We start from the raw sequence: 27,612 nt of genomic DNA, 5'->3' as shown, positions 1-27,612 counted from the left end.
TTGTTTAAAAAAGGCGACCCTAGAATTTGATCTATGGTCCCAGAACAGATGGTATCAAAAGTAGATGTGGCTTGGAGTTCAGTCACACGAAGGATCTTGACGTAAGCGTGGGGAATGGGTAGGAATCCCAATTGTAAAGCCAGCGCGGTTGAAAGACTGAGCCTTGAAAGGGCGCGCATCAGAGTCTTGGCTCCTGGCATAGCATGAACCTACAGTCACACAGAAGGATGCTTTTCCATGTCCCTTCCGATAAGATCTATTTATTGCGGGGTTGCTAGCACGGGGATGACCCGAGGAGGGTTTCTAGCCCTTCAGGCACCGCTACATAATGATCGCGCAAGGCTTTCCAATTCCCTGTTTAATTATAAGAAGCGTGTGAAACGCTGGCTAGATTTGCCAGCTTTTAGCCTAAACACGGAACGGAGAGCCGAAGCGAGAGGTCAGGAGATGTGATTTTCAGTTTTCGCTTTTGCTTTAATCAAAATCAGAAGTTTGACTTATGCTTTTATTTTTAAAATGTAATAGAAGGCTTCCGTGGCCTTTCTGCTCTGGAAGGGAATGCAATCTTCTTCCAAACGATCAAAACCTGCCGAACCAGACTTTCTCAGGAATCCCTTTCTTTCCCATCAGATGGTTTCTCTCGGTGCCCACCTGTTTGTGCCGTGCACAAGACACTGTACAAAGGAAATTAAACCTGTTCCTTCCCACACACACACACACACGACAATCCGTATTATCTGAGAATATTAAAAGAAACACCGCATGAGCGTTAGCCCACACTTGCGAAGGACACAAGGAGACAATAAGAAAAGAAGCTAATAAATATATTTATGCCTCAAGAGAGCCATGTGGATGGATTCTGTTGCCGTCTAGCTGACAAATGGCCCAAAAGGACTCCTTTTCCTCACTCTGCACGAGTGTAATCAACAGGGGTAGGCTCCGGGATTCGTCCGGAAACCGTGAAAACGGCAAACGCCACATGATGCGGAGAGACTCAAGGTGCCTGCGACTTTGCAACCGTGGCAAGCCCCTGTGGTCCCGCGCTCCTCCAGACCTCGCCTCGTTTGTGAATACATGTCACTCTCAATAGGTGCAGCTCGCTCTGTGGAGGTGGAGAACTCTATTTTTATTCTCTTTCCTCCCTTGGGATTTTCCTTTACATTAGATGTTTCCCTGGGGCCACTACTGGGACTGGGACTGAATGAGTCAGTTGAAGGAGGAGCAGGCTGATAAATACAAAAAGTACCGAACTGGCCTTTTGGGTTTAGGTATGGTCCCAGGAAATCATCATAAACAGCATGTCACGTGAATAGCTTCCTTGGGCCCCGTTTGTGGATTACCGCTGTACGTTACGTCAGCTGCGCACGCATGCACGCCGGGCCCTTGGGGGTCGGCTTCGGGTCCACTGCAGGCTTCTTTGCAGAGCGAACAGCCATAAGAGGGGACTCAGGGTTGCTCCCGAGTTTGCTCTGACATCCGAAAATACATCTACATCTTTTCAGCAGATGAAGGCTGCCCATCAGCCCGCTAGCCATGCGCTTCTGAAAAGAAGTGCGTGTTTTACCTCTTAGAATAGAAATAGAAGGGGAAATTAAGCAAAGTGTTCTGTCTACATACCCCTGTTGGGTCTGATATCTCTTAGAATTTATAATACAGCCAGGCGGTGATGGCACACGTCTTTAATTCCAGCACTCGGAGGCTGAGGCAGGCAAGTCTCTGTGAATTTGAGGCCAGCCTGGTCTACAGAGCTAGTTCTAGGACAGCCAAAACTACACAAAGAAACCCCTATCTGAAATATAAAAAAAAAAGAAAGAAAAAAAAAAGAAAAACCCAAAAATAAGAAAGAAAGCAATTTATAATATAGTGCAATTCCCTAGGGAAACTAAGATGCATTTCTTAAGCATTATCATGAGTAGCAAATGCATTATAATATTTAAAGAGAACTATTCAATGTTATAATTTGAGAATGGATCTTGGAGTTTTGTTGTTGCTGCTGCTTTGGGGGGCTGTTTGTGTTTTAACCTGTGAGGCTAGCAGGGCCCAGGAGTCAGGAGTTACTTTGGGCGTGAAGCAGGAGTAATAGAATTCCTGCCATGCATGCAGCTTTATTTCGGCAGCTGTAAACTCTTGATTCTTAAGAGGCCGTATTCTAATAAAAGTCCCACTTCCCAAGGTTTATTAAGCACTTAATAAGGAAGCCCGTGGTGTGGAGTTAGACAGAACGGGGTTTGGATTTCATTTCCTGTATTCCAGCTCAGAATCTGCTCAGCTTTGAAACCAAGATACAGTTAACCGCTTTCTGTGGGTTGTGTGAATATTCCCTTGTAAGTCTGTAAGCACGTCGGATCATTCTAGAAAAGTACTAGCCTGCTCCACGGCGGGTGCTCACTTAAGTCTTTCGTTTTTTTCTAGCGTTGCATTTCGGAACATTCTTTCCTTCTACCAAGAGATATTGGCAGGAAGTTATTTCTCAGCTCTTCTTAATTAAAAAGGTTGTCTCATAAGAGATACTATAATCATATTATTCCCCCCCCCAAGATCCTTTCTACCTCCCTACCCACCCACTTCATGGTCTGTTTTCCCTCTTTCTTGTTACCTGACTCTCTCTCTCAAAGAAGAAAGAAAGAAAGAAAGAAAGAAAGAAAGAAAGAAAGGAAGGAAGGAAGGAAGGAAGGAAGGAAGGAAGGAAGAAAGAAAGAAAGAAAGAAAGAAAGAAAGAAAACCAAAACAAACTAACAAGACAAAAAAATTTAAAAGGTGGAGTTCATTTCGTGTTGGCCGTTTACTCCTGAGCATGCGCCCTGCCCCGAAGTCTGGTTGATCTACCCGGTGACCCTCCATTGAAGAAAACAGGGCTTCCCTTTCCCATCGGGCTTCACTTGTAAAGAGCTTCTTCGTTAGGGGTGGGACTTTGTGTCCACTCCCGCTTCTCCCTGCTGGGATTTTTTCCAGTTTGAACCTATGCGGACCTTGTGTGTGTTGTCACAGTCTCTGCGAGTTCATGTGTGTGTTAGTCTTGCTGGGTCTGGAAGATTCAGTCGCCTTGTTACCCTCCAGCTTTGTGGGCGTTGAGAAAGTGCTGGGTCTCTCGGGGATGAGCTGTGAGCAGCTCCCCACAACTTTACTGTTCTGTGGGTAGAGAGAGGAGTGGAATAAAGGAACTCCCGATTCTGAGTGGCTGCATCTGCCACCAAGACAGTTCACCCTCCCTTCATGTTTTGCTGTCTGTCTCTCTCTTTCTCTCTCTCTCCCTCTCCCCCCCCCCATCATCCATTCATCCAATCTCAGTGGCGCTTCTCAGACTTCTTTGTGCCTCAGGAGCATCTGAGTCCTTCCCCCAAAGATTCTGATTCCACCCACGTAGGGGCCCCAGAATCTGCATTCCGTGAGTTACCTGAGCCCACAATTCTGCTCACCACAGCTGGAGAATACTGAGACAAGTGCTGAAGGATAGGACGGTTTCTCTCCCTACAAAGCCGTGTCTGGGGGGGTGCAGATGGATACACTGAATCCTCTACAGCACGGGGTGCAGTGGAGGGGGTGTGTGGGTGGGGGAGGAAATAAGTCTTGATTGGCTGTTTAGGAAAGGGCTCATCAAGAATCTGGAAGGAAGACTAGAGATTTTCCAGATAAAGAAGGAACAGAAGGAAGCAGAAGTGTGAAAGACCACAGTATACCCGGGAGGACTAAATTCTCCCGGCCAGTTCATTGATGAATTGCGAACACGTGCCTCTCAAATCAGAAAATCCGTCACCATTCACCTGTGTGCAAGAGAGCTACTTTTGAGAGTTTGATATTTCTTTGCCTTCCCAGTGTGGAGCTATGTAGAGCGGGGTGTTACTGACATAAGTGTAGCGTGCTTGACTGGAGGGTGGGTCCCAGTACGCATTTTCTATTCCTCCCCTCTCCATCCAGAGCCAACAGAACTGTAAAGCTTGCTAGATAGCCAGGGGCAGTAAAGGCCAGGGCTGCCTTGTTAGGTATGAAGGTTCTTCCGGTTCTTCCGAACCACAGCTGTCTCTCACGCTCTCCAGTCCCAGTCCACAGTGGCGTCCACAGAAATAAGAGATAATCCCCCGCAGCGGTTGGCTTCCCAAGAATGTTTGTGGAAGAAGAGACGGCGGCAGGGAGCTGAGAATGGTTGGCTCTGTTTTGTGCACGAGGCGAAGAAAGATTTCTGTCTTATGTTTTATTTTGAAATAGTTGGCTTTACCCTCCTTTTTGTATTTTTTTTTTTTTTTGGTTTTTAAATGGGCATGTCCTGTGTGGGTTTTAAATCTTTAGAAAGAGCCACTTGTCACCTTTGTTCTGTTCAAGGGAAAATATCCTTTCTTTCCAGTTATGAACAGAATCCAAGTCGTTGTAAAAATTCAAATAAAATATAGAGGATGGCAGTCCAGGAATCCCAGCAACGCAACTAAGATCTAAACACATGCAACCCATTACTCTTAATGAGGTCAGGGTTAATCTACTACAGTGGAAGCGGGTAGGGGAGCTATTTCTCTATTGGGGTAGACTTCTGGGGACAGAATGGTGTGGGAAGAGAAGAGTGAGGGATGGCTTCTGCAGCCAGCACATGGTGGAGGAGAGGGGACGGGGTGGTAGGATTCTTAATGTGAAGAATGGAATTTGGGATCGGCAGCTTGGAAGATGGGGCATCATTTGCAGCTAGAGCTGCTAACCCCCACTCCCAGCCTAGGGATACAGAACCACACATGGTCTTGCTACTTTTGTGTCCCTCGAGCCCAGGAAGCAGCCCCTTTGACAGCTGCAATCATTAAGTGGCCGAGCTGAAGTCTCTGACTTGTTTTGCTCTGGTTTCAAGAACGGTTGGAATATTTGGGTTGGAACAGAAGTGTGGCCCATGGGACCAGGGCTTGAGGCCTCACATGTAGAGGAAGTTCTGCTCTTCCCTGGTGGGCCCAAGCCCCTCCTCTGAGGGACGAAGACCCCCCACCCCAAGATGTTGGGCAGCACAGACTCCTCCCTTCAGTACTCAGACTGGTGTAGAACAAATCAAATTCCCCAGCTCTGAGGCTAGTGTTGACCAGGTAGGCCCACGACCTCCATCCTCCCGTGAATGCTTCCTTCTGTAGCATCTTTACTCTTTAAGAACACGGGTCTGTGTGTCTCATCCAGGCTCCCAGAAAAAGCTGTTTTTCTCATCCAGTGCCTCGGTCTCGAGAATTAAAGGGGAGTCTTCCACAGAGCAGAAAAATCACAAACAGCCCTCTGCTTCCTTTTACTATGGGTATCAGTTCCCTACAGGAAGAATCCAGACAGTGGGAACGTTTTTATGAAATGACACTTTATCTTTGTGATTAACTACATAATAAACTATAAAGTTTTCGCCATGGTAATCTCCTCCTTAGACCTTATTGCCTTGGTAATAAAGGCTTTTTTATGGCCACAGGATAAAATTTTATTATCCAAGTGGTTGAGATAAAAGGAGAAGATGTGTTTGGAAGGGTGGAAAGGTGCGTCTGAAATGTGTGAGTTTGGCGTGGGGTTTATGGTCATTCTGCTGGATGGAGAACACGCCGGATGCATCTTAAGTCTAAGCCAATTAAAGAGTTATGTGTTTCTGTCAAGTACCGGGCATCACTACTGGAAAGCAAGACCACTCCATCCTTAGGCCCTTGGATAAATGGAAAAGCACGCATTTCAGCCGACAGTACCGCCAACTCCTTGTGCTGATTCTGTGTTTGGTGAATATCACTACAGTTTTATTCCTCGGTTTATATCTTAAGTGATGGGAGACAGTCCATGTCCAAAAGCATATGTATTTTTACCTAGATGCGATCTATATGCAGGCACTATAATAGACCCACCAAAAGCGTATGTATTTTTACCGAGACGCGATTTATATGCAAGCACAATAGTAGACCCACTAAGGAGCTACATCGTTGCTATGCCAGGGAAATATGGGTTTGCTGTCTTCCTTTATAGTTCAGCCATTAGTGAACAATCCATAACACACTAAGAGCACAAAGGTAAGGTTTTAAAACCTCAACGAGGGGTTTTTTGAGGCACTGACAGTTAAGCAAAGGTTTGAAGAGAGTTCATTAGCTGAAGAGAGGAGTTTGGGGAGGAAGTGGGACATCGTCTTTGACGCAGAGTGCCAGCAAGGCTCTGTGGTGGAGACCGAGCAGGGTTCCTGCCACTTGGAGTGTTAGGAGGCTTCAGTAAGATTGTCCCGGATGGCACTGGCCCAGCAGCTGATGGGCCTGGCAGAGGCAATGCACACTCAGTACCGCTAAGCCGCCTTGAGGTGGCTACAAGCTGATGTCTACCTGCAGAGGAGAACCTCCAAAGCATGGGTGCCAGCATGCCTGTGGCGTGTGCCGATGTCAGTCCTCTCTGAGGGGGCCTCCCATCATTCCCCTCTGAGGACCCTGTGTCAGAGTTCCTCCAAGAGGCCCTCAGTCCCTGTTCAGCCTGCTGCCTGACCTTGTCCTTCTGAGAAGACTGAGTCATGCAAATGGTCCTGATTGAATCACTCTCAGGCGGACTGGGACACCCAGGCTTTGAAAGGTATTAGATGTGGCCATTTCTTCTTGACCTGCTCTTCGTCTGGGGCTCAGGATGATGTGTTGCTGGCTCCTTACTGTCTGACAGCTTACAAGGGACAGCCCAGCCTCTACTAATCCATCTGCCACATCCGTTTCCCTTTCCCAAGCCTAATGCCTTGGAAGCAAAACCCAGGGACCGCAGGTCCAGTGTGACGAGATTTTTGGGGGTTGGTCAAACGGACCCTCCTTACACAGCGTCCTGAGCTTGGTTTCAGATCGGAGCTAAAATTTTGGGCTTGTCTTTGTGCATGAGTTTTGAAAACGGTCTAACAGAGAGCAGCGCTGAAACACACAGGGAGGAATAGATGCCTGGTTTGATGCCAACTTCACGGACTTTTCCACATCCCCGAGTGCGCGCATTAAACAGATTACGAGTTTATTGTGTAAACCTCCATCCCTCCTGTTGCCAGCCGAGAAGGTCTGAACCAACCACTGTGCGACTATCTGGCTTTGTTTAATACGTGTTCCTCCTGGGGCTATGTATTATACCACCGATACCCCTCTTGTCAACTCTCTGAGCACAATATTATACTAGCAAATCCTACCAACAAAAGCTCAGTATGATCGTGGAGCTGCTGGTAACAAACCTAGCAAAGCCTCTTCCCCACGACATGCTCCCTGTCCAACACAGCTCCCTGGGTCTGAACACACACAGCCTGCAGGCTTCACAGCTCATGGACTCCGTTCTTTGCAGAGGGACTGGGGTAGTGCGGGCAGGTAGCTTTGTGGAGACTGCCAGCCTCCTAAGATTGTCTGAGCCTCTCCCAACTCTCAGCCCTCTGAAGCCAGGCCAACCTTGTCGGATGGATGGATGTATTTCCCTTCACATATTTCCTATGTCTGCTTCAAAACCCTCAGCTCTCTTCAGACGTCTGCTAGGTCTTCCTTCTGACCGTCATTGTGTTCTTCTCTCTGGCTTACCCTCTTGGTGAGTCCTGCAGAAAGAATGTAGATTCCGCGATGATAGAAGAAATCTTTGCTCTCCCCCACTTCCTCCCCCCCTTCTTTGTTTCTGTGGCTGTACTCCCAGCTTTAAAACCCTTGATTGCCACATGGCAACTCCTTAGCAAGTATTGACCAGATGATTTCATGTTTTGTGGCTCTTCCCAGTTCTCTCTTTCTGTCTGTCTCTCTGTCTCTCTCTGTCTCTGTCTCTCTCTCTCTCTCTCTCTCTCTCTCTCTCTCTCTCCACTGTATCTCTAAATGGCATCTAAACCCTACGTTCCTCTGCGTCGCTCTACTTGGGAAGAGCATGCATCACGAGTCACAGGCCGGTCTTATGTGACTTGGTCATTCTGTCAACCCAGAGGTCTACTACAGAGGTTGCCCAGCCCTTGGACCCTTGAGCTTTTTCTGACCTACATTTCTGGGTTCTGCAGAATTCTGAAGCCTATTTCAAGATATGCGTGAGTTTTGGGGGTGCGAGTGGGTTTACATTCTCTCCCTTGCTGTGCCTTCAGACTCTGCCACCTTCCGTCTGCTCATCCCTAAATCAATCCACGTGTGAAGCCCAGTCATGTCCACAGCGTGAGTGCGTGAGTGCGTGCGTGTGTGCGTGTGTGCACCCATGCTCACTCACTTCAGCTATCCACACCAAGACTAAGGTGATACAGGCATCCCCATTGCTGCTGTGCAAGGCCACAGCAACCACTTAAGATGGCACCCGAAATGGCCTGGCTCTTGGAGGGTCTTTTTTACCCCACCGCTGGGGTTGCAACTGGCTCTCCACCTTCTCGCCAATTCTTCTCTCCTCCCTTTCTGTAGAGAATCAAAGCTCAAAACACATTCCCAGGCAGAGTAGTTAATTTGTCCTTTGAGCTCCTGACTCCAGTTTCACCTGATCTCTAACAGCTCAACTTCTAACCTTGCTTCCCGTAAACTAAACCGGAAGTCCCCACTGTGAGAGAGTTGTGAAAATGTTAACTAAAACAGGCGCCGCAAACCAAAACCACGCTTGTGTCTCTTATGGCGGCCTTTGTAGACTCGACAAGAGAAGTTACATCTTCTTGGTAATCGCTGGACGCCAAGGTGGTGTTGACACAGTCTGACACATTGTTGAGCATATGCCGATTTGTACTTTAAAGAAAGAGAAGACTCTTGGAAGGATGAAGAATTTTAGAGAGAGGAGCTGAGTCATTTGGGGGCAGGGATGGGGTAGAGGCTTCCCTCTCCCCATGTAACCTGTCAGTGTTGCGGATTTCCCATATTTAAGAGGCTACCGTCATATCTGTGTATTGTCGATAAAGACGACACAGAAGGCTGGGTACATGAAAAGTGCTCAAACCCCGTGACCTTAAGCCTTGTGAGTCATGGGGACTCCTGATGCTGTCTGTGGTTGAGGGACGAGTCTCAGAGGCCGGTCTTGGAGAACTTGCCTGTCACCGCACATGTCTTTTTCCACTGTGACTTCCTGGTTGTGAAGAGCTGAGCAGACACGCATCATTCGCCACTTCTGGGTTATAACATCTCGTTCAGAGTTCCAAATGGTTAGAAATGTTCACAGACCACTCCTTGCCTTGCCCAGTTTTGCAAACAACCAAGAAGGAAGTTGTCAGCGCTGTAAATGTTGAAGGTACAGGTGACTGAACAATCTAAATTAGCGATAACTGCAATGCATTGGAATACATACTACATGAATTCATAATTAAAGTATATAAACAAGAATTAAAAACTCACTGACACCTTTGGAGGATGTCAAAGAACTAACTACCTTGAAAACCAATTTACAAAAAGAAAATCAAACAACTACCTTACCTATACAAAGGATATTTAATGGTAACCAAACAATTGGTCATCTCAATCTCCCTCCCTCTCTCTACCCACCTCTGTGTGTGTGTGTCTCTGTCTCTTTGGTAGACAGAGTCAGAGACACCATGGGGATTAAACCCAGAGCTGAACATGCTAGCCAGGCATTCTAACACTGAGCTGAGCCCAAGCCTGTGAAGTTTATCTTTACAGAAAGAGTTCAGGAAATAAATGAAAGATTCAGACAAATCAGAATTCCCTGTAAACTGTGTTGATCTTGACAATGATGCTGACGGCTGCTAATAACAAAAAGAAGAACTTCTTGTATTCAGTGCAATGTCTTTATTAGGTGATGAAAGTCAGGTCGGAACTGTCTTCTGGGGGAATATTTTAAGTGTATAATTCTGTCTGCACATACACAAAGATACAACACATTTATAAAGTCTTCCACGTCTGAAAAAGTCAATCCTGAATGTTAACAAATTTCTACATCTACTAATTTCACAGGAAGTATAAAAAGAGTGGGTTTAATAAAGTCATCAAGAAATAATTAGCAAAATTCAAACTTTGGGTATCCCTTGAGGACAACTTGGTTTCTTCAAATAAATTGCAGAGGAAACAAGAAAGTGGATGAGAGGGACCTGGTCAGTTAAAGCGAAGTGAAGAGAGTCATCCGATAATGAGAACAAGTCTGCTTTAGATCTTGGTTTAAACAAACTATTGAAGAATTTGGGAACAGCTGTAGAAGCCTGAATGGTAGCTACCTGAGGCATTAACTATTATTAATGTTTTAGGTGATAAAGTAATGTGGTTATGATTTCAGCATACCTTAAGCTTCAGATATGTGTATGTGTGTGTGTGTGGATGGATAGATGACAGACAGGAGATAGATAGATGAGAGAGAGAGAGAGAGAGAGAGAGAGAGAGAGAGAGAGAGAGAGAGAGAGGATAGATACATAGATAGATACATACATAGATATATTGATAAATACATAGATAGGTGGTAGATAATTTGTGATCAAATAAAAATTAAAAGCACAGGTCATATCTATGATTTAAAGACAAATCAGAGAAGAGATATAGAAGGTACTTATGATGTGTTTACTGCTTTGGGGAGTGGAACTGGGAAATTAGGAGCTGGGATGGGAGAAATAAATTTGAATAATTGCTTTAATTAATGAACTATATTAGAATGAGTTCACCAGAACCTCGCCATGCTAGGAGGGTGGGAGAGTGTGCATTTGTATTACAGAACTGTCAGGAGCAGCACCCTGGAACAGGCTTGTCCAAGTCCTAGAACCATCAGAGCTGGGTCCACCTCCCTCCCCCTAAGCTAGGATCTCAGAAACAAGAACTCAGAATCATTTGGGAACTGCCCTTGACGGCCTACGTACCAGCTTTTTAATACTTATTGTTTGGAAACTTTAGAGTGTGTAAGGGGAAAATATAGCCAGAATTAAATGCAAAGTCATGCAGTTCTGGAAGTCGGGAAGGCCTTTTCTTTTCAGATGTGTTGACAGTGATTTAATCAGCAGATGTCACTGTGCTATCCTTGGGGACATCGCTTCCATGTGTTTGTTTTAGAGACAGGGTGTCCTCCTGGCAATGTCACACAAAATATTTGGGGTAATTTTGCTTAATGACAATCCTCCTTTGTGTGTTCCCATCGCCTGGTAAAGTTCCTAAGTTTCTGTCCCTTTGTTTCTGTTTTTCCCCAGCATCATTGACAAAGAAGTCTCACTGATGGCGGAAATGGATAAAGTCAAAGAGGAAGCCAGTAAGTAGGCATGTGGCTGTATGACAAGATGCCCCCCCAACCCAAAGCAATCCATCACTCAGGTTGACAGCAGTAATTCTGGGTTGGGGAAAAGACCCTACAATTCACACTGAAATTCTGGTGGGTGATCTCCGGAACGCCAGGCAGGTCACTCGTCTCTGTGTCTCTGTATTTCTGCTACACTGTCTGGCAAAAGGATAGAGCTGCTGTTCATTCCTCTGAGCTATCTGTGCAGGTTGTTCCCTGAGGAAATAAGAGGTGTCTACTGGTTTGTTTTTTTTAATTCAAGAGGACTTCCGTGCCCACACACAAACTAAACTTAAATTTAAAAGGACAATGAATCTAATATCACATCTATGTAGATGTGTGCAGCGTGTGTTTGGGTGGGGCGTGTGAACGTGTGCGTGTGACTTTATGGAGATTGTGCGCACACCCTGGTGTGAAGGCCAGACATCAACTTGAGTTTTGCATCACATGCCACCGTATCTTTTGAGAAAGATGGTGTCACAACCTGAAGTTCATCGGTTTGGCTAGACAGCTGGTAGGCTCCAGCGATCCACCTGCCTCTGTCACCCCCCACCCCCACCCCAGGGCTGAAATTGCAGACAAGTGCTCCTGCCTTCTTCATGTGGGTTCTGGGGAAGTGAACTCAGGTCCTCCAGATTGCACAATGAACACTCTACTGCCTGGGCCATCTCCTCAGCCCTGGCATTGATCTGGGAGCAGCAGGCATTAAATCTAAAGACAGTCGTTTTGAAGTCTATACAATTTACAATCTCACTATGTCATTCAGAGTAGTTTTGACTCATTGGGGTGGTTTAAAAGAAAATGGCCCCCAAAGGGAGTGGCACTATTTGGAGGTGTAGCCTTGTTGGAGGAAGTATTTCACTGTGGGGGCAGGCCTAGAGGTTTCTTTTGCTCAAGCTTCCCTCAGTGTGACAGTCAGTCATCTTCCTGTTGCCTGCAAGATGTAGGACTCTCAGCTCCAGCACCACTTCTGCCTGCGCGCAGCCATGTTCCCTGTCATGATGATAATAGACTAAACTTCTAAAGGTGTAAGTGAGCTGCCCCAATTAAATGTCCTCCTTATCAGAATTGCCTTTGTCAAGGTGCCTCTTCCCAGCAGTAGAAAACCCTAACTGAGACTCTCATTCTCTTTTAAGTTCAAATAACTCAAGTTATTGATTTTCCCTTAAATTGCTCCTGTTTAGCCTAAGGATGTAGCTCAATTTGAGAGAGCACTTGTCCGGCGTGCTGAAGACCTGGGTTTGATTCCCCACATGACCTAAACCAGACTTGGTGATGCATGCCTGTAATCTCAGCCGTCAGGAAGTGGAAGCCAGAAGATCAACATAGTGAGTTTGGAGGAACCTGGAGTCAATGAGGAACTTTCATAAAATGAAAAACAAAACAACAAAAAAAAAATTGCGCCACTTAGGGCTGCCTAAATATTTGTAAAGGGGTGTTTGCATGTGTTTATATTATCTGTCTCTCTTCAGGCATTTTCAGAACCCTTCCATTGCACTGATAAACCAAACAAGCAGAAGATCCCCAAGCTTTGAAGCAACTTGTACAGGAGTAATAATTCAAATGGGGAGATGCACCAAATGAATTTTTTAAAAAAAAAATACTCCAGTTCTGTTTACAAACGCTGCCAAAAATGCCATCACCTGCCAACTTCAGACTGTAAGAGAGTGATCTAGAAGTAGGGGAGTAGGACCTGGTGCTGGGTTACACAGGAATTAAATAGCCAGCATTCTGGTGTTCCCTGGAGGAGGGCCACCGTGGCATGGAATGCTGGGAGGTATCTTAGCCCAGAGTTAACTTGTTAACGTGTGTGTGTGTGTGTGTGTGTGTGTGTGTGTGTGTGTGTGTGTCTAATTAGACTAATAGTAGTTGTCACAGCTCTTCACCAGGTGGGCCATCCTGTGACTACAGGGTCCAGTCATTTGGACAGGTATGTCACAGGGCTTTTCCTTGGCCCCAAAGTTTGGGTTAAACCCCCTTTTATAATGTCTCTGTTTTGTGAACAAACAGTTGAAAAGGTTTGGAGGCGTCTGGAAGAGCTGGGACTGGACCCGAAGTCAGAGTTGTTTTTAAAACCTCGGGTGCCTTTGTGTAGTCTCTGCCCAGATTAGGGGCTCCGCACCCCCCACTCTGTGCTTGTGTGTGGCGGGCCTGCTACTTCTGTAAATTCTAGCCTATAATTCAGTACTTGTTCAGTCCTGAGGCTCAATGTCTTACCTAGCCTTCTGTGGTGAAGAAGTAGATTCTAATTCCCGTGAAGGAAGGCTTTAGCAGCAGAATAGATGAACTTGCCAGCAAAAGTGAAGGCAAGCAGGAAAAAAAAAAATCAAACATTTGCTTCTTCCATTTTTTTTTTTTTTTTTTTTGTGGATTACCATCAGAAGGCGTGGCCCATACTTAGGGTGGGTTTTCCCACCTCAGGTAATCCAATCAAGACGTCCCTTCACAGGTGTGCCCAGCTGATTAGTTAGGTTCTAGTTGATTCCAAATGTATTCAAGTTGACGACCAAGACTAACTAACCAACACAGTTACAATCAGCGTCCATGTCTACAGATGGCAATATCCATATTAGCGAACACTAATATAATTATTCTCAGAGTATATTTTAGATGGATGTATCTCACTTTGTTACTACGTTAGCACGGTGTGTGTGTGTGTGTGTGTGTGTGTGTGTGTGTGTGTGTTTCAGCGCATTGCAAATGTTGCTGTTTAACTACACAGCGACCCTGGAGGGAGTGAAGGATTGTTACATTTTATAGATGAACAAGTCAGCATGCATACCAGGCCTTCAGACTTTGTCTTCCTCCCCGGGGAACTGAAGGTCACACAGACATATTCTTGACAGGTTTTCTGGCGATTTGGGAAGAAAACATGACTTTGTAAAACAAGAGCTCATTATGAAGCAAAACAGCAAATGCTCAAGAACCGTTACTAATACGAAGGAGTTCAAAGAGTCTCTACGCTTGAAGAAGCGCTGGCAGTCCACACCTGGCCCCACAGTTCTGAGCACAAAGCCTTGCACTGTTGAGTATTATTGGAGAAGCCTTAGGCTGTCCATGGTTCAAGCAATATGAGCCACGCTTCCAGTGTGGCCTAAGAATCTGAAAAGATTTGCAAATCCGGTTGAGAAAAATGGATTTTAGCATGCCAGATTCCGTTTACAAAGCTGCATACATAATATCGTCTTGCATGTAGAGGGGACCCAAGCTGCACGGAACTGTCTCCCTCTACAGATCTCTGAAAGTGTGGTGCTTTCGAAACATACGTGTTACTCGATTTCAAATAATGGGTACCCGTTCTTAAGGTCTGATCTGGTTTTGTCGTTGCTTTTTGGTTTTGTCACGGGCATTGCTGATGGTGAAAATGTGAGCCCCTGAAGAACACGGGCGCTGGATCTTAACTTTTCAGGCTTTTCCATAAAGAAAGGCTTTGAGATGTTAATTAGACTGTACCCAGCGTTTGCTGATATGCGGTCTTCATCGTGACGATTTGCATGAGTTTAAACTCAGAACTTATTGGCGATCTTGCACCTGCATCCCCAGTTTAGGGCCCATTTATATCTATTTTTACAGAGGCTCCCTTCTCGAGTGAATGCCCAACTTCTGCACAATCAAAAAGAACAATGACCTCTAATTGTCACCAGCCTCCCAAATGATCCATTGAGAAAAGTGAGATCGGCTTCGCCGTGCCGTCACTATGGTCTGCCCATCCCTTTTACTCACTGCCTTTCAAATCTCAGCCTTCGGAATTTATATTTTTTTTAATCGCACTTCGCAAGAAGGGAGCGTAGCATTTCCCATTCTTACTCAATAACCATTCCTCATGCTGCAGACTTCAGTCCCATTTGTATGTTGAATTATAATGACAAGTAAGCAACTAATCAAGTCATGGATCTTAACTTTTTTTATGCTAGTATGGGCGGGACATACTGGTTCATATATGTGGCACGCGTGTAAGTGTCCATACGTGTTTGTGTGCATACGTGTGGAGGTTAGAGGTGAACATTGAATGTCTTCCTCTGCACTCTTCAGGCAGGTAACGTTAATGCTGTCAGAGGGTCCTTGGGAATGGTGCACACTGGGTACCACGCTTTCTTTCAGTTGTCCCTTGGGATGCTGAGCAAGGGTGGCTGGAAATCACAGTTTTAAAAACAGGGGCTTCACATATCCCAGGCTGATCTCATCTCACTGTGTAGCAAAGATGACCGTGAGCTTCTGATGCTTCTGCCTCTCCCACCCAGGTGGTGGGATTGTGGACTCCTAGCACCGCGCCTCGTTATGGGGTGAGTCTGCCAAGTGAGCCATGCCCCTAGCCCACATTCCATTATTCTAAGGACCTCTAGAAATCTCTTTCAAATAGTATTTCCTACTTTCTAAATGTGGACACTCAGATTGTTGCAAAGCTAATGTATAGATCAACCAAACGTGTTCTCTGGCTAAGAGTAATAGCAGGTTGCTATTCCGTGGTCTCTGGTGCAACTAGACACCCTAAGACATCTGTCAGTATGACACTTTCAGTATCAGTCGGCATCCAGATACATATTAGTCACTAAAGTTATCCAGACATGGTTTTGCAGTCGATTTTCTGAATCCCGAGACCAATAGGTATAGGTCAGTCTGCCCAGCTCTCTGCTAGGCGGGGGCAGCCAGGTAAATACCCAAAGAATGGTTAGTGTAATTGGCAGATGATTGAGCCTTACGCTGAGGGTTATTTTATTGGCATCTCAACATGGATATTGACGCAAACCTAACATCTGTCTGAAGAATGGCAGTGTGCAGGAATCTTAACCTTTGACTGTGAGCAGCTGTCTTTATTTTTGTTTGTTTGCTTGCTTACTTTGATTTTTTTAAGTGACTTGTTTGACGTTGTATTTATTAAGGCCTCTTAGAATCAGAAATCACAGTGCTTGGATGTGTGTGGTGGCACAGGCTTGAAATCCCAGCCGTGGAGGCTGAGACGGGAGGGATGCACAATCGAAGCCAGCTGACCTACACAATGAGGTCATACATCAAAACTCAAAATCAAGAAGATCCCTTGTTGGCTCTGTACTGAGGATGCAATCTGACAGGGCAGTTCGCCCTTTCACAGCAAGTATGGAGCAGAGTTCAACGTGCGTGTAATCTCACATGGGTTGTTGTTTCTTAGGGCTCAATGTGACTGGCCAAGAGAAACACAGGAAATGCATGTATGATGAACTAGAGAGCCCGAAGTCTGTGTAGAGAGTGTTCAAATGTCTTATTTATTGCTTTGGTGCGCTGTAGTCTCTCGGGAAACACACACAAGTTAACCTGGGTTTCTGCATCTCTCCGAAACTTGAGTTCACGTGTCAGAGAAGAGGAAGTAAGGGACCAGGGAATTTTTGACTGTCATCTCTACAGGTGTGGATGCTAAGGAACACACACACACACACACACATCCACTTCATGGTAGCTTGACTGGCCTCAAAATTTTTTCTACCAGAGACACTTCAAAGACCCGAGATACTCTAGCCTGGAACTTCTCCTTTTGTAAAACAGAAGTGTGTGTGAGAACATCAGAGGCAGAGGCAGGGTTTTTTTTTATTTTAGCTCATAAGAAGCTAATAGAGTAAATCTTGGATGTCATATTCCAGTCTTGCAGCTCATTACCCCAAGTGACTTTGTGTTGAGATATTCCAGACTAGGGGTCGGATCCAGGGCCTTTTATGTGCTACTTAAGGGCTCTGCCACTGATCTCCACCCGAGTCTGGACGTGGTAAGATTTAGAGAGTCTAATAGCACCTACAGGAAAATGGGTATGCGGAGTGGCCTTCTGTCTTTGTAATCTCATTCCGTAGGATTTGAACGTCTTTTTTTCAGAGCTGGTTCTGAACAACACATTGAAGCCTCCGAATTAAGAAAGTGAGTTCAGAGACCAGGGTAGAAAATGAAGGAAAGCGGTGTAAGGGGACAGCGGTGACTCTGGGGACTGGGTTTTCTTAGGGGATTGGCAGATGAGGGCACCAGGAAATGTGTTGTTGGTGATGAACATGAAGAGCCACGCCCCCTTGATGACCAACTCGGTCGTGGCCCTGCACAGCGACCTGCCTGTTGGGAGAAAACCAACTCCAAGAAACCCTGCCGTTTAATATGTTTAAGTCCCTGTCCTGACATGCCGTTCCTTCTTTGTTGGCAGTGGAGATCCTGACCGCCCGTCAGAAGAAAGCGGAAGAGCTGAAGAGGCTGACCGACCTAGCCAGTCAGATGGCAGAGATGCAGCTGGCCGAACTCAGAGCGGAGATTAAGGTCAGTTCCGTGGAACTCCAGCAGAATGCTGAGCTGATGCTCTGATCCCGCTGTGTGTGGTTTGTATCAGTAGCTGGCTACTCAGACCATATATACCCCGCGCCCTCCCATGGGATCGGACACCATATATACCCCGCGCCCTCCCATGGGATCGGACACCATATATACCCCACGTCCTCCCATGGGGTCGGAACACAGACTACAGAAGGGTGAAGAAACAATCGCTATCCTTAAGTTTATAGACACACTGAGATGATTCTTGTAAACAGCACAGGGTAAAGTGGCCAGAGGGGAGGTGGTCACCAGGAAGGCAAGAAATGCTTATAACAAAGTAGGAAAGTGACGAACACCCAGTTATTAAACACACAGTGTGTCTGCAAACGTGTGCACCCAGCTTCCGCCTGGCGTCTAGAAACCCAGGGTCCTTTCAGCATAGAGCGGCTGCTGGCATTAGAACAGTCTGTCCATCGCAGGAGGAAGCTGCGTGGCAAGAGCAGAAAGGGCCAGGTGGCATTTGATGCATCCCCTCCATCCTGGTTAAGTATGGAAGGGAGCGGGGATTGGGCGTCAAGAGCCCTGGAGGTATTTCCCTTCTCACCTCCCCCCTGGCTCTTGCTTCCTCCTACCCAGCCAATTGCAAGGGCCTCCTAACTGTCTTCTTCCAGCTTCTCTACTCTGGGTCCAGAGTTAAATTCCCAAACAGACCTAGCCTCCCTTAGTACAAGCCATCCCCCTGCCTCAGAATCCAATACAGTACAGGACTCAGTAAATACCGCAGCGCCTATTTCCTCTGAAAATTCCAGCTTGTTAGAACTTCAAGCAAAGAGTGTGGGATCGCAGCTTCCTAGTCAATTGAAATCAATTTTCTCCCAGGTTTCATTTCTGCCTATCAGAATCCCACTTTTCATTACATGGTTGATAGCACAGGCTTCGGCGTGAAACAGGATAGCTCCCAAATTTTCTACTTCTGTGGCTTGGGTAAATTACATATTGTCTTAGGTTCTTAGAGTCCGGCCCCCTCATCTGTAACATAGAGGTAATAAGAATACTGACTTCAGGATAACGTGATCGGGCGAAAATGAGGTTATTTCTTAAGAAGTCGTTCAGTCAGCGTCCGGTTTAATTTTTTAAAGTGTTCCAGCTCCCGTGTTCTCTCTTCTAAGACCCTCTCCGCGTGCCACTCAGCGAGAGATAATTTCTTCCGCTCCTACGTCTCCAAAGTGCCAGCCACTTCACCCTTGGGTTGAATGGCATGTCTTTCCTCTCTAGTAAACTCCCTGATACTCAAGGAGGGTGTGAGTCACAGTTGTTTCTGTGTTTCTCGCTGCGCTGTCTACACCGCGATCTTAATTTCAAGTGGAATTTAAATGAATTGAAAGCTAATCTTTCCCACTCCCCCATAGCGGCACTTGAGATTCCTTCAGGAAGATTGTGTTCTCTAGACGCAGAAGACTTGGTTTCTTATTAAGATAGAGACTAGGTGTCCAGGGATGACGGCGTATTTTCCTTTGACGGTTAATACTGTACCAGGCCCTCGGCCAAGGTAGGCGGTCCAGGCTGGGATGCATCTCGGAAAACCACACTAGTGAGGGATGCTAAAGGATTGAGTAGATGAGCCTGGACATAGAGCTTCTTCTTGTCTAAGCTGCAGTTGGGAACGTCGGGTCTCCTAACTTATTCCCAGAAGAAGGTGGAGGGTGACGGAGGCAGAACCAAGCCTCAGGCCAACTGGACACGAATGAGACTCCTCAGGTCCGCCATCTGTGGGCACAGGAAGAACACAGTGAAGGGGTGCGCGGGTGTCCTGGCCGCGGTTTGGAACTCCTCCTCCACTTTTCTTCCCTCCAGCACTTTGTCAGCGAGCGCAAGTATGATGAAGAGCTGGGCAAGGCGGCCCGCTTCTCCTGCGACATCGAACAGCTGAAAGCCCAAATCATGATCTGTGGAGAAAGTGAGTTGTGCGTTGTGCATGCGTACTAAATAATTCCGCGTGAGTAAGCCTACCGCGGTTTGGGGTTGATGGCAGAAACGGCAGGTGGACGGTCGGCCCCCCAGGTATGGCTAAACGGAGGTCTGAGGAGCTTTAATGGTTTACGGCCATGACATTCGTCACTGGAAGTGTCAGGATTTGAACTTAGACTCTTCAGATGCCACTGCCCGTCAGCAGATCCCCAGGATTTAAGCTGAATAGAGCAGGTCAGCTGGTTTGCTACCTTTCACAGGCTTCCCCTGAGCTTGTCCAGGTACTCCGCTGCCCTGCTTGCAGCCTGCCTGAGAGCCCTGAGCACCACGCCCCCAACCCTCGGCCCCGCTCCCTGCTTAGCCTGGGTTCTCTGCTGAGTGAAGCCGGAGATAATGAGAGACTTCGTGTCAGCCATTAGTTTAGTCTTGTTCCCTATTAAGCCTTAATTGGAGAGGCTGATGTGCAGCTAAATTGGCTGCTGCATTTTCCTGTTCTCCGGCCCACACACGAGGGGAGGCGGGGATGAGTGACAAGCGCTAACGTGGCTTTGAGGACAGTCACCAAGGAGGACCGGCAGCCATCCACAACCCCATAGTCAGCAGGAAGCTAAGATTTGACTGCGCTTCTTTTTCTACGTTGAAATTTCTTTTTTTTTTTTCTCCTCGAAATAAAAAGTCTATCAGCGCAATCTAAAAATTACCAAGTTGCGTTGGCTAGCATGTGACCTTGCTTTCAGGTCACCTGTCTGCCGATTACATACCACATACATGTGTAGTAATACAAGCTACTTTCGTCACAGTAGATGCTAGACCTTTTCCGTGTCCGTATGTTCAGCTGAACACTGATGTAACTGACGTGACCAATCCTAGGGTTGTAGCCTTTAAATAACCTCCCATTTTGAGCGCCAGAAAACAATGCCTTTGGCTTCCTGTTGGCCATTTTTGTCAGCCACCTGATTTTCTTGCTGTGCTTTTTAGGTTTTTTTTTTTCTTCATATTGATGGCAGGACCTCCCTCTTGGCCCTTCTACAAACAAGCAGTTTGGTTGACCTTGGGGAAGGAACCTGCCCATCCCGGGTTCTCCTTGAATCAGACAATAAGCTGGGCTCCAATCCTGGGTGAATCTGTGCCACCTGGCTCTGCTGGGGGAGGGACACTCCACTGGCTTCCCTCCAGGCGCCAGCTAGTGAGAGAAGCCGACCCTTATCAAATTTACGAGTGTCCACATAAAAACGGCCAGCCTCGAGTGTTTGTGACAGTAATCCTCACGAAAATCCTTCGTGGAAGGTGTGCATCACTGCGGCGACTGACCCAAAGGCGGAAACGGGAAATAATGACCCCAGGAGCCTGAACCTGGCTAGCCGAGATCTGCTGAAATCCCCTGGCTGTGTTTGGACAGCCCAGAATCATTTATCACACCTTACCTACCATATGAAGGGGCCGGAGCTTACATCCCCCGTCCTTTCCACTTCTAACATTCTGTGAGCCCTGCTAGCCACTCCTAATCCTCCTGCCAAACCCCGGGATTAAGTCCTGATCCGACAAAGGGAACAGAGAAAATTGCTTTGAAAAATTGGTGGCAATTTTAAAATTCACAAGAAGGTCTTTCCCCGTCCAGCCTGACTGTTGAATCCCAGCAAGCTGTGAGAGAAGTCACGGCTTTATCCTAGAATTGATTCCCTCTGGCCTCGATTCGGTATAATCACACAGAAATCACCCTGCCCGAAACCACCACTTTCAGAAACAACAGGACTGGCAATAATAAGCCTTGAACAGACCTGTCTGACCCGAATGTGCGCCTGACAGCAGCTGCCTGATCGGCCTGCCGTGCACGTCGCCCTGGGGATGATGCTGGTCTGTGCTTAAAGACTGGTCTGGGTAGCCCTGGTGGAGTATAGGAGATGCCCGGGACTGGCCGGCCTGCCCTATGGTCAGGGATACTCAGGACCCAGGGCCACAGAATTTCTGAGGCATAACATCCATCCACGCCCGTGCTCTCAGAACGCAGGGCTCTGCCAGCCTCTCCATCCTTACGTGTCTGCAGCATGGGCTAACACAGGACCTGATAAATGGAAGAACCAATTCACTTATGCACGAGCCAGAGAGGGAGCGCACAATGTCATTATCTCGCTGTCCGTGCTGGTTCTTGACCTAAAGAATAATCTTTAAGTTACAGAGGTGTGTCTTTGTTCCTTCAAATGCCTCTCCTCATGGAGTCTCGCAGGAGAAATGTGGCCTTTCGAACTACATCTTAAAGAATGACCCCTAATGTCTGTATGGAGCTCCTGCCAATTTCTCCCCTCTGTGGCAGTCTCTAATGGCTCCTCGGGCAGCGGTGCTCTTGGCACGGCCCCTAACACCCATTCTCCCTTGCAGTCACACATCCAAAGAACAACTATTCCTCAAGAACCCCCTGCAGCTCCCTGCTGCCTCTGCTGAACACTCCCACCGTGGCTTCCGGGAAACAAGGGAACTTTGCCCGGAAATCGTCCAGTCACAGCAAGCCCTCGGAGGGGAAAGTGGCAAACCCCAAGATGGTGAGCGGTCTTCCCAGCACTGCCGATGCCTGTCACCAGACCATGCCCACGAACAAGCAGGTAAGCCGCTTCGGGAGGGCCTCATGGCGCTGCCTGCAGGGCCTCTGATGGTGCTGGTACACGATGCCCGCAAGGGCACCGCCCATTTCCAGAGGAAGAAAGTAACAGCTCAGAGCCACTGAGCTAGTGGTCCTGTCCAGGCTCCCTCAAGCTCGAGAGCACTGGCTGCCTGGCCTCACCTCCTGCCTTATGAGCTTCACCATGTTGTCTCATTCACCTAATGGAGACAGGTCCTCTCATGTCCTTCTTGCCAGCATCTCCAGGTCCTGGACAGTCCACTGAAACCATTAGTGAGAGGGAAAGTGGCCATTGCTGTTATTTATGATTTTAAAAAGTTCCTGCTTAGGTTTGGAGTAACGGGTCAAAGTCAGGCAAACTTGTCTTGCCGTGGAATTTCAGTGAGGGACACACATTTCAAAATGACTTTCTTGGTTCACTCCTGCCTTCCATGGCCTCTAAAAAGACAGCTTTTCGCTGGCGGTGGCACACGCCTTTAATCCCAGCACTGGGAAGGCAGAGGCAGGAGGATCTCTGTGAGTTCGAGGCCAGTCTAGTCTATAAAGAGAGTTCCAAGACAGACAGGACTGTTAGACAGAGAAAGGCTCTGTATAACAAACAAAACAAACAAACAAACAAAAAAGCCCTGAACTTTTCAAAGAACAGTCTTCCACCTCTCCTCCTGTTTCTGAGAAGGAATTAGTAGCCCGAGTTTAGAAAGTGGAAAAGAAGCGGGATTCGGATTCGGTGACGTAGGTGTTGAGTATATAGCAGAGAGAGCTTTCATGATCTCCGCAGCTCCCTTTCTCTGGGTTTCAAACCACTGGCTTGCTACCAAGTGCCCTGGGGAGTCGCCTTCTCTTGGCCTTTAGGAGTTCCCACTGTTGATGCTGCCGGGCATTTCTGTGACTTCATGAGCCTGAAAGTAGTAGCTGGTTAAGGGAGCAGGGTACAAACGCACAGGCTAAGTGCGTCTCCGTCTCCACAGTATCTGCCAAACCCGTTGCTGTCCTGTAGATTCCTCTTCAGCTCGGTGAAGTTAGTGTGTAGGTGATGGCTAATTTAAGTAGTAATTCCCTTGTATATCTAAGCACAACAGGGAAGAACAGGCAGGAAGGGACCTGTGTTCCAGAATAACTGTTATGAGTCCCACATCACTGTCCCTTTTGCAGAGTTAGGGGTCAGTGAGGCCAAGAAGATATATACCCAGAATCAGCACTCTCTTCTCCCTCCTCCTCTTCTCCCTCCTCCTCTTTTTCTCCCTCCTCCTCTTCTCCCTCCTCCTCTTCTCTTTGAAGATGATTAACTTTCTTCCAGTTCCATTTACAAGACTGTAGTACTGGAACTGAGAATTATGTCAACCTGGCCTGTTTGCCTGCTGTCTTTCACGACTGTGGTTTGAAAAAGTTTGTCTGTGATTTAGGGGGTAGGTTTCCCCGATACCAGTGTCTTTGTGGTTTGCTGGCTTCAGACCCTTACTTCATGTCTCTTTTTAGCAGAATGGACCTTCTAGCCAAAGACGAAGATTTAACCCGCAGTATCACAATAGGCTAAACGGTCCCGCCAAGTCCCAGGGCGGTGGCAACGAAGCCGACCCCTTGCTGAAGAGCAACAGCCGGCACGAACACAGAAGACAGCCTCACAATGGCTTCCGTCCCAAAAACAAAGGTGGTGCCAAAAACCAAGAGGCCTCCTCGGGGACAAAGGCCCCAGAGGTCCCAACGCATTCTGAAAAGCCCCGTCGACGGCAGCAGCATGCTGCTGACAACTCAGAGGCCAGGCCTTTCCGGGGTAATGTGGGTAGGGTTACACAGTGCAATCTTTGTCCCACTAGAATAGAGGTTTCCACGGAGGCCACGGTTCTCTCGGTCCCAGCTGTGACGTTGGTGGCCTGAGCCGGGAAAGGAAAGAGCAGGCTTTGCCTGGTTTTGGTTCCCTGCCCGAGGTGCTGACCCAATTCGCTGCCAAAAGAGAGTCGGTGAGAATATACAAACCCCGTGTGTTTGTGTCCTTCTCTCTCGGTCATTTTTATTCATCCCGATGCCCTGCTCTAGCTCGCTCCATCGTGCCCATGCTTTGCTTGCTCCGTCGTCGCTTCTCCTCACGTTAGCCAGGCCGTATTTACTCTTTGTTAGGGAAACCAAGATGAGGCTGGGGATCGGAGGCTCCGCTAGCTGATCTGTGTCGCCCCTGCCGCCGTGGCATCCATCCGTTGGTTGTCTTTAGAGAGTTCAATGTTGGAACCAGAAATTCCCGCTCAGACAAGTGTGATCTGCCGAAGACACATGTGCTTTTGTAGAATTAAACATCTGGTGTTTTTCTGAAATATAGATAAATATATATATAAACATATATTGCTTTATTTGAAACAAATTAAAATATGCTGCATTTGACGCCCGGCTTGGTTCTTTCATTGATGGCTACCTTGGTGTGGAATGTTCTTTGACGCACTTTTGAAGCAGAGGTAAAGACCTGAGGTTTAATGCCAAGCTCTGTTTGAAACAAGAACTCTTAGGAAGCAGTGATATTCCCTCAGTTACTATTCAGATAGGTGCTACACGCCCAGTCATGGATGCTACATGGTAATTAAAAACCATGTATGTAACAAAGTTTCCCTCAGTCTAGTTTTGACAATAGAGATGATAGTTAGTTCATTGGAGACGATTGGTTCATGAACCAAAGTCCAGAATTAAAGCATGCCTTCGGTCCAATTTGATCATGATTCCTGCTCCTTTCTCTTAATTCTGAATTCTGCCCTCCATATGCTGACACTGTATTCAGAATAATGATAATGACCAACTTGCTGAGCTCTCTCCGTGGCTTCTGTGTGGGGCAAGTGTCTTGTTAGAAGTCACAGCAAAGCCCTGGCATGCCATGACTTACAGACCGGATTGTTGTTGGTCACCCATGGTGAGAACGAGTTAACAGAACAAGCTCATTAGCCTATACTAATGAGTATAGTATAGCCTATACTATACATTAGCATGAACCAATCAGAGCCCTTGACACTGACATTGGGATTTTCCAGAAGCACTGGCTGTGTAAAACTACTGTGACCTCAGAAAAGGGGAATGGACATAGAGTATCTCCAAAACCGAAGAGCCCCAATTCCCCTCTTTGGACCGTGGGGTTTCCTTTGCTGGCTACTTCCAAGTGCAAATGCTTCAACTCCGTGTTGAGGTTTTTTTTTTTTTCCTGGCAGCCCAGGTTCATTGGTTCCAGGCTCATTGGTTCCAGGCTCGTTGGTTCCAGGCTCGTTGGTTCCAGGCTCATTGGTTCCAGGCTCATTGGTTCCAGGCTCATTGGTTCTCTTCTCCTGAACAGCCCAGCATTCAAGCCACACAGGCATCCGTTTCTTCTTTTGCCAAGTACAGGAGGATGTTTGCTCTCACCAGAGCTTTCTGAGGTCTCTGAGTGTACCCAGAGATTTAATAGGAATTCAAAATGTCAAGTCACATTCCAGGAAGGAAGGAAGAGGAACTGGTTCAAATAAGAAAGATGAATGTTTGGGACCACACTCTCTGTTGACCCATCTGAGGCCCTGAATTCATAGCTTACGAAGCAGGAGGATTTTACACAAGTTTCGTGTAGCAAGATCCTGCCGAGCCCCTGAAAAATGTCAGTCCCTATCTGACAGCCATAAAGATGGGGAAGATTATTCTTAGAGAGGGAAGGAAAATGGACATGCCAGGGAGGAATGTGCCCTCTCCAGAGTTCGAGCCAGCCGTTCTTCTCCTGGCCCTGCTCCCTCAAGTTGCCCTGGAGTTAAGAAAGCTCAGACACTTTCCTGAGTGCAGAGCAAACACGCCCAGGTCACTGGGAAGGACGAAAGAATGCTGAAAAGTGCTCAGACCTGATGACAGTTCTCCCCCCCCCTCGATTTTTTGCCTTGGACTCTGTCATGGGGGCATTTCCCAATCTTCACTTTAAAGTGGTAATTCGATATTTTAGACCACTATCAGTTCTTTGAAACAAATACTCTCTCATGTTTATGTTCAGAGGTTTCTGTCCTGCACAGTCTAGTTGTTCAGCCCCAAAGAAACACACAGAGGTCTACATGAATTATAAACTGGATGGCCTATTAGCTCAGGCTTCTTACTAATTCTTACATCTTACATTAACCCATTACTGTTGTTTGTGTTAGCCACATTGCTTGGTACCTTTGTCAGCGAGGGCTTCTCCTCTGGCTTCCTCTGCAGCTGGGTCACCACTGCAGACTGCCTCTTTCCTCTTTTCAGAATTCTCCTGTTCTTGTCACCCCCTCTACTTCCTGTCTGGCTTCTGGCCAATCAGTGTTTTATTAAAATACAAGTGACAGGGTACAGACCATTGTCCCACAGCACATTTCTTCCCCTCTGGTAGAACCATTTGTTTAATGCGATGGATCTGGGTCATAGTCTTCCATTTTCACTTCTTAAGTGTGTGTACATGTGTGTGTGCGCACGCGTGTATGCAGATGCGTGTGTTATGTGTGTGCGTGCGTGTACGTGTGTGTGCACTCATGTGTAGATGCATGTTTGTACATGGACACCAAAGGACAAGCTCTGGTATTGTTCACCATTCGGATGTCCACCTTAGTTTGGTTTGGTTTTCCTCTCACTGGCCTGAGGCTCCCTAATCAGACTCTCTCTGTGCTCGGGAGTGAGTCCCAGGGATCCACCCAGGGCTGCCTCCCCAGCACTAAGACTGCCCGGTGCCTGCCCAGCTTTGTATGTGGGTTGTTAGCGTCACAGTCAACTCTTTGTGCTAGAATGTCACACCCTGTCCCAACCAAGCCATCCTCCAGCCCAATCCTCCATTCTCAATAAAGAGTGCTAAACGCCTTTTCAAAAGCCAGGAGCTTTATGAACACTGATTTCTCCACTTAACGTAGGGAAGTCGGAATAGAGCCCTCTCTTTGACACGTCTCTGATAGAGGTCGGAACTGCTTAATGGTAAGAATGTGTGCATAATTTCAAATCTCCCCTGCAGTTCACCACATAGATCTTCCTTCCAGACTCTGAAATCCAAACTCCCCGATGGCTGCCCAATTACATTCCAAATTCACACTTCACCGGGGAGTCTGCAGGTCCCACTCTGTGGCCATGAGAATGTCGCCTGCCTGCATGCAGTGCGTTTAACCATGAAGAAATTCGCCCTCAGTAAAGACTGCGTTTAGGGGGAGGAACCAGTAACAGGAGTCCTGACCGAAAGCTCGGGTTACAGACAGGGCTTCTGTTCACCTCAGGAACGGGGATTTTAATTAAACATTCTCAGAGGAGCTTCATCGTATAAGGCTGATGGGAAAAGTGACCAGCTATGAGTTTTTGTTAAAGTAACAGACTTGAGAATTCTGATTTTTCTAAACCTAGGTTTCAATGCTGATTTAATGATGAGAAGCGGAGGCCAGTGTTTCTTAGACCCGTTGGCAGTGAGGACCGGGAGGCTGGGCTTTTCCCCAGCTGTACAGAAGATGTCTGGATTCCTCACTGCCCCTGACACAGCATTCTCTCATTCTCTCTCCCACCCTTTATGCAGGGCCGGTGTTGCTGGCTGGTTGTGGTGCCCTCGTGTGTCTTGCAAGAGTAAACACTCTGCTTCTCCAGCAGACATTCTACTGACAGCTTAGGAAATAATGTCGTGTGTTTTTCCCCCTCCTCCACTGAAAGAAAATCTCTAAACTTCAGGCACA

The 27,612-nt window shown here is 47.1% G+C and overlaps 1 protein-coding gene across 5 annotated transcripts in view; it reads left to right on the top strand.

Moving 5' to 3' along the window:
• Spats2l (spermatogenesis associated serine rich 2 like) overlaps positions 1-24,334 on the top strand; it is a 151,219-nt gene extending 126,885 nt beyond the window's left edge. For 4 of the 5 annotated variants that reach the window (XM_050159295.1, XM_050159300.1, XM_050159298.1 and 1 more), the window contains 5 exons: positions 11,036-11,094; positions 17,276-17,385; positions 19,234-19,336; positions 21,724-21,944; positions 23,438-24,334. In XM_050159295.1, the coding sequence (XP_050015252.1) occupies positions 11,036-11,094; positions 17,276-17,385; positions 19,234-19,336; positions 21,724-21,944; positions 23,438-23,836 (892 nt within the window). In that variant the 3' untranslated portion in view covers positions 23,837-24,334. The remainder of the gene's footprint in view (positions 1-11,035; positions 11,095-17,275; positions 17,386-19,233; positions 19,337-21,723; positions 21,945-23,437) is intronic. The other variant, XM_050159296.1, reaches the window with a different exon arrangement.
• The last annotated feature ends 3,278 nt before the right edge of the window (positions 24,335-27,612 follow it).

This window comes from Alexandromys fortis, unplaced genomic scaffold (genome assembly GCF_014885135.2).
Source record: "Alexandromys fortis isolate MF-2015 unplaced genomic scaffold, M_Fortis_MF-2015_v1.1 scaffold_65, whole genome shotgun sequence".
Classification (NCBI taxonomy): Eukaryota; Metazoa; Chordata; class Mammalia; order Rodentia; family Cricetidae; genus Alexandromys; species Alexandromys fortis.
Note: the sequence above shows the minus strand (reverse complement) of the source record. Positions and strands in the feature narration are given on the sequence as shown.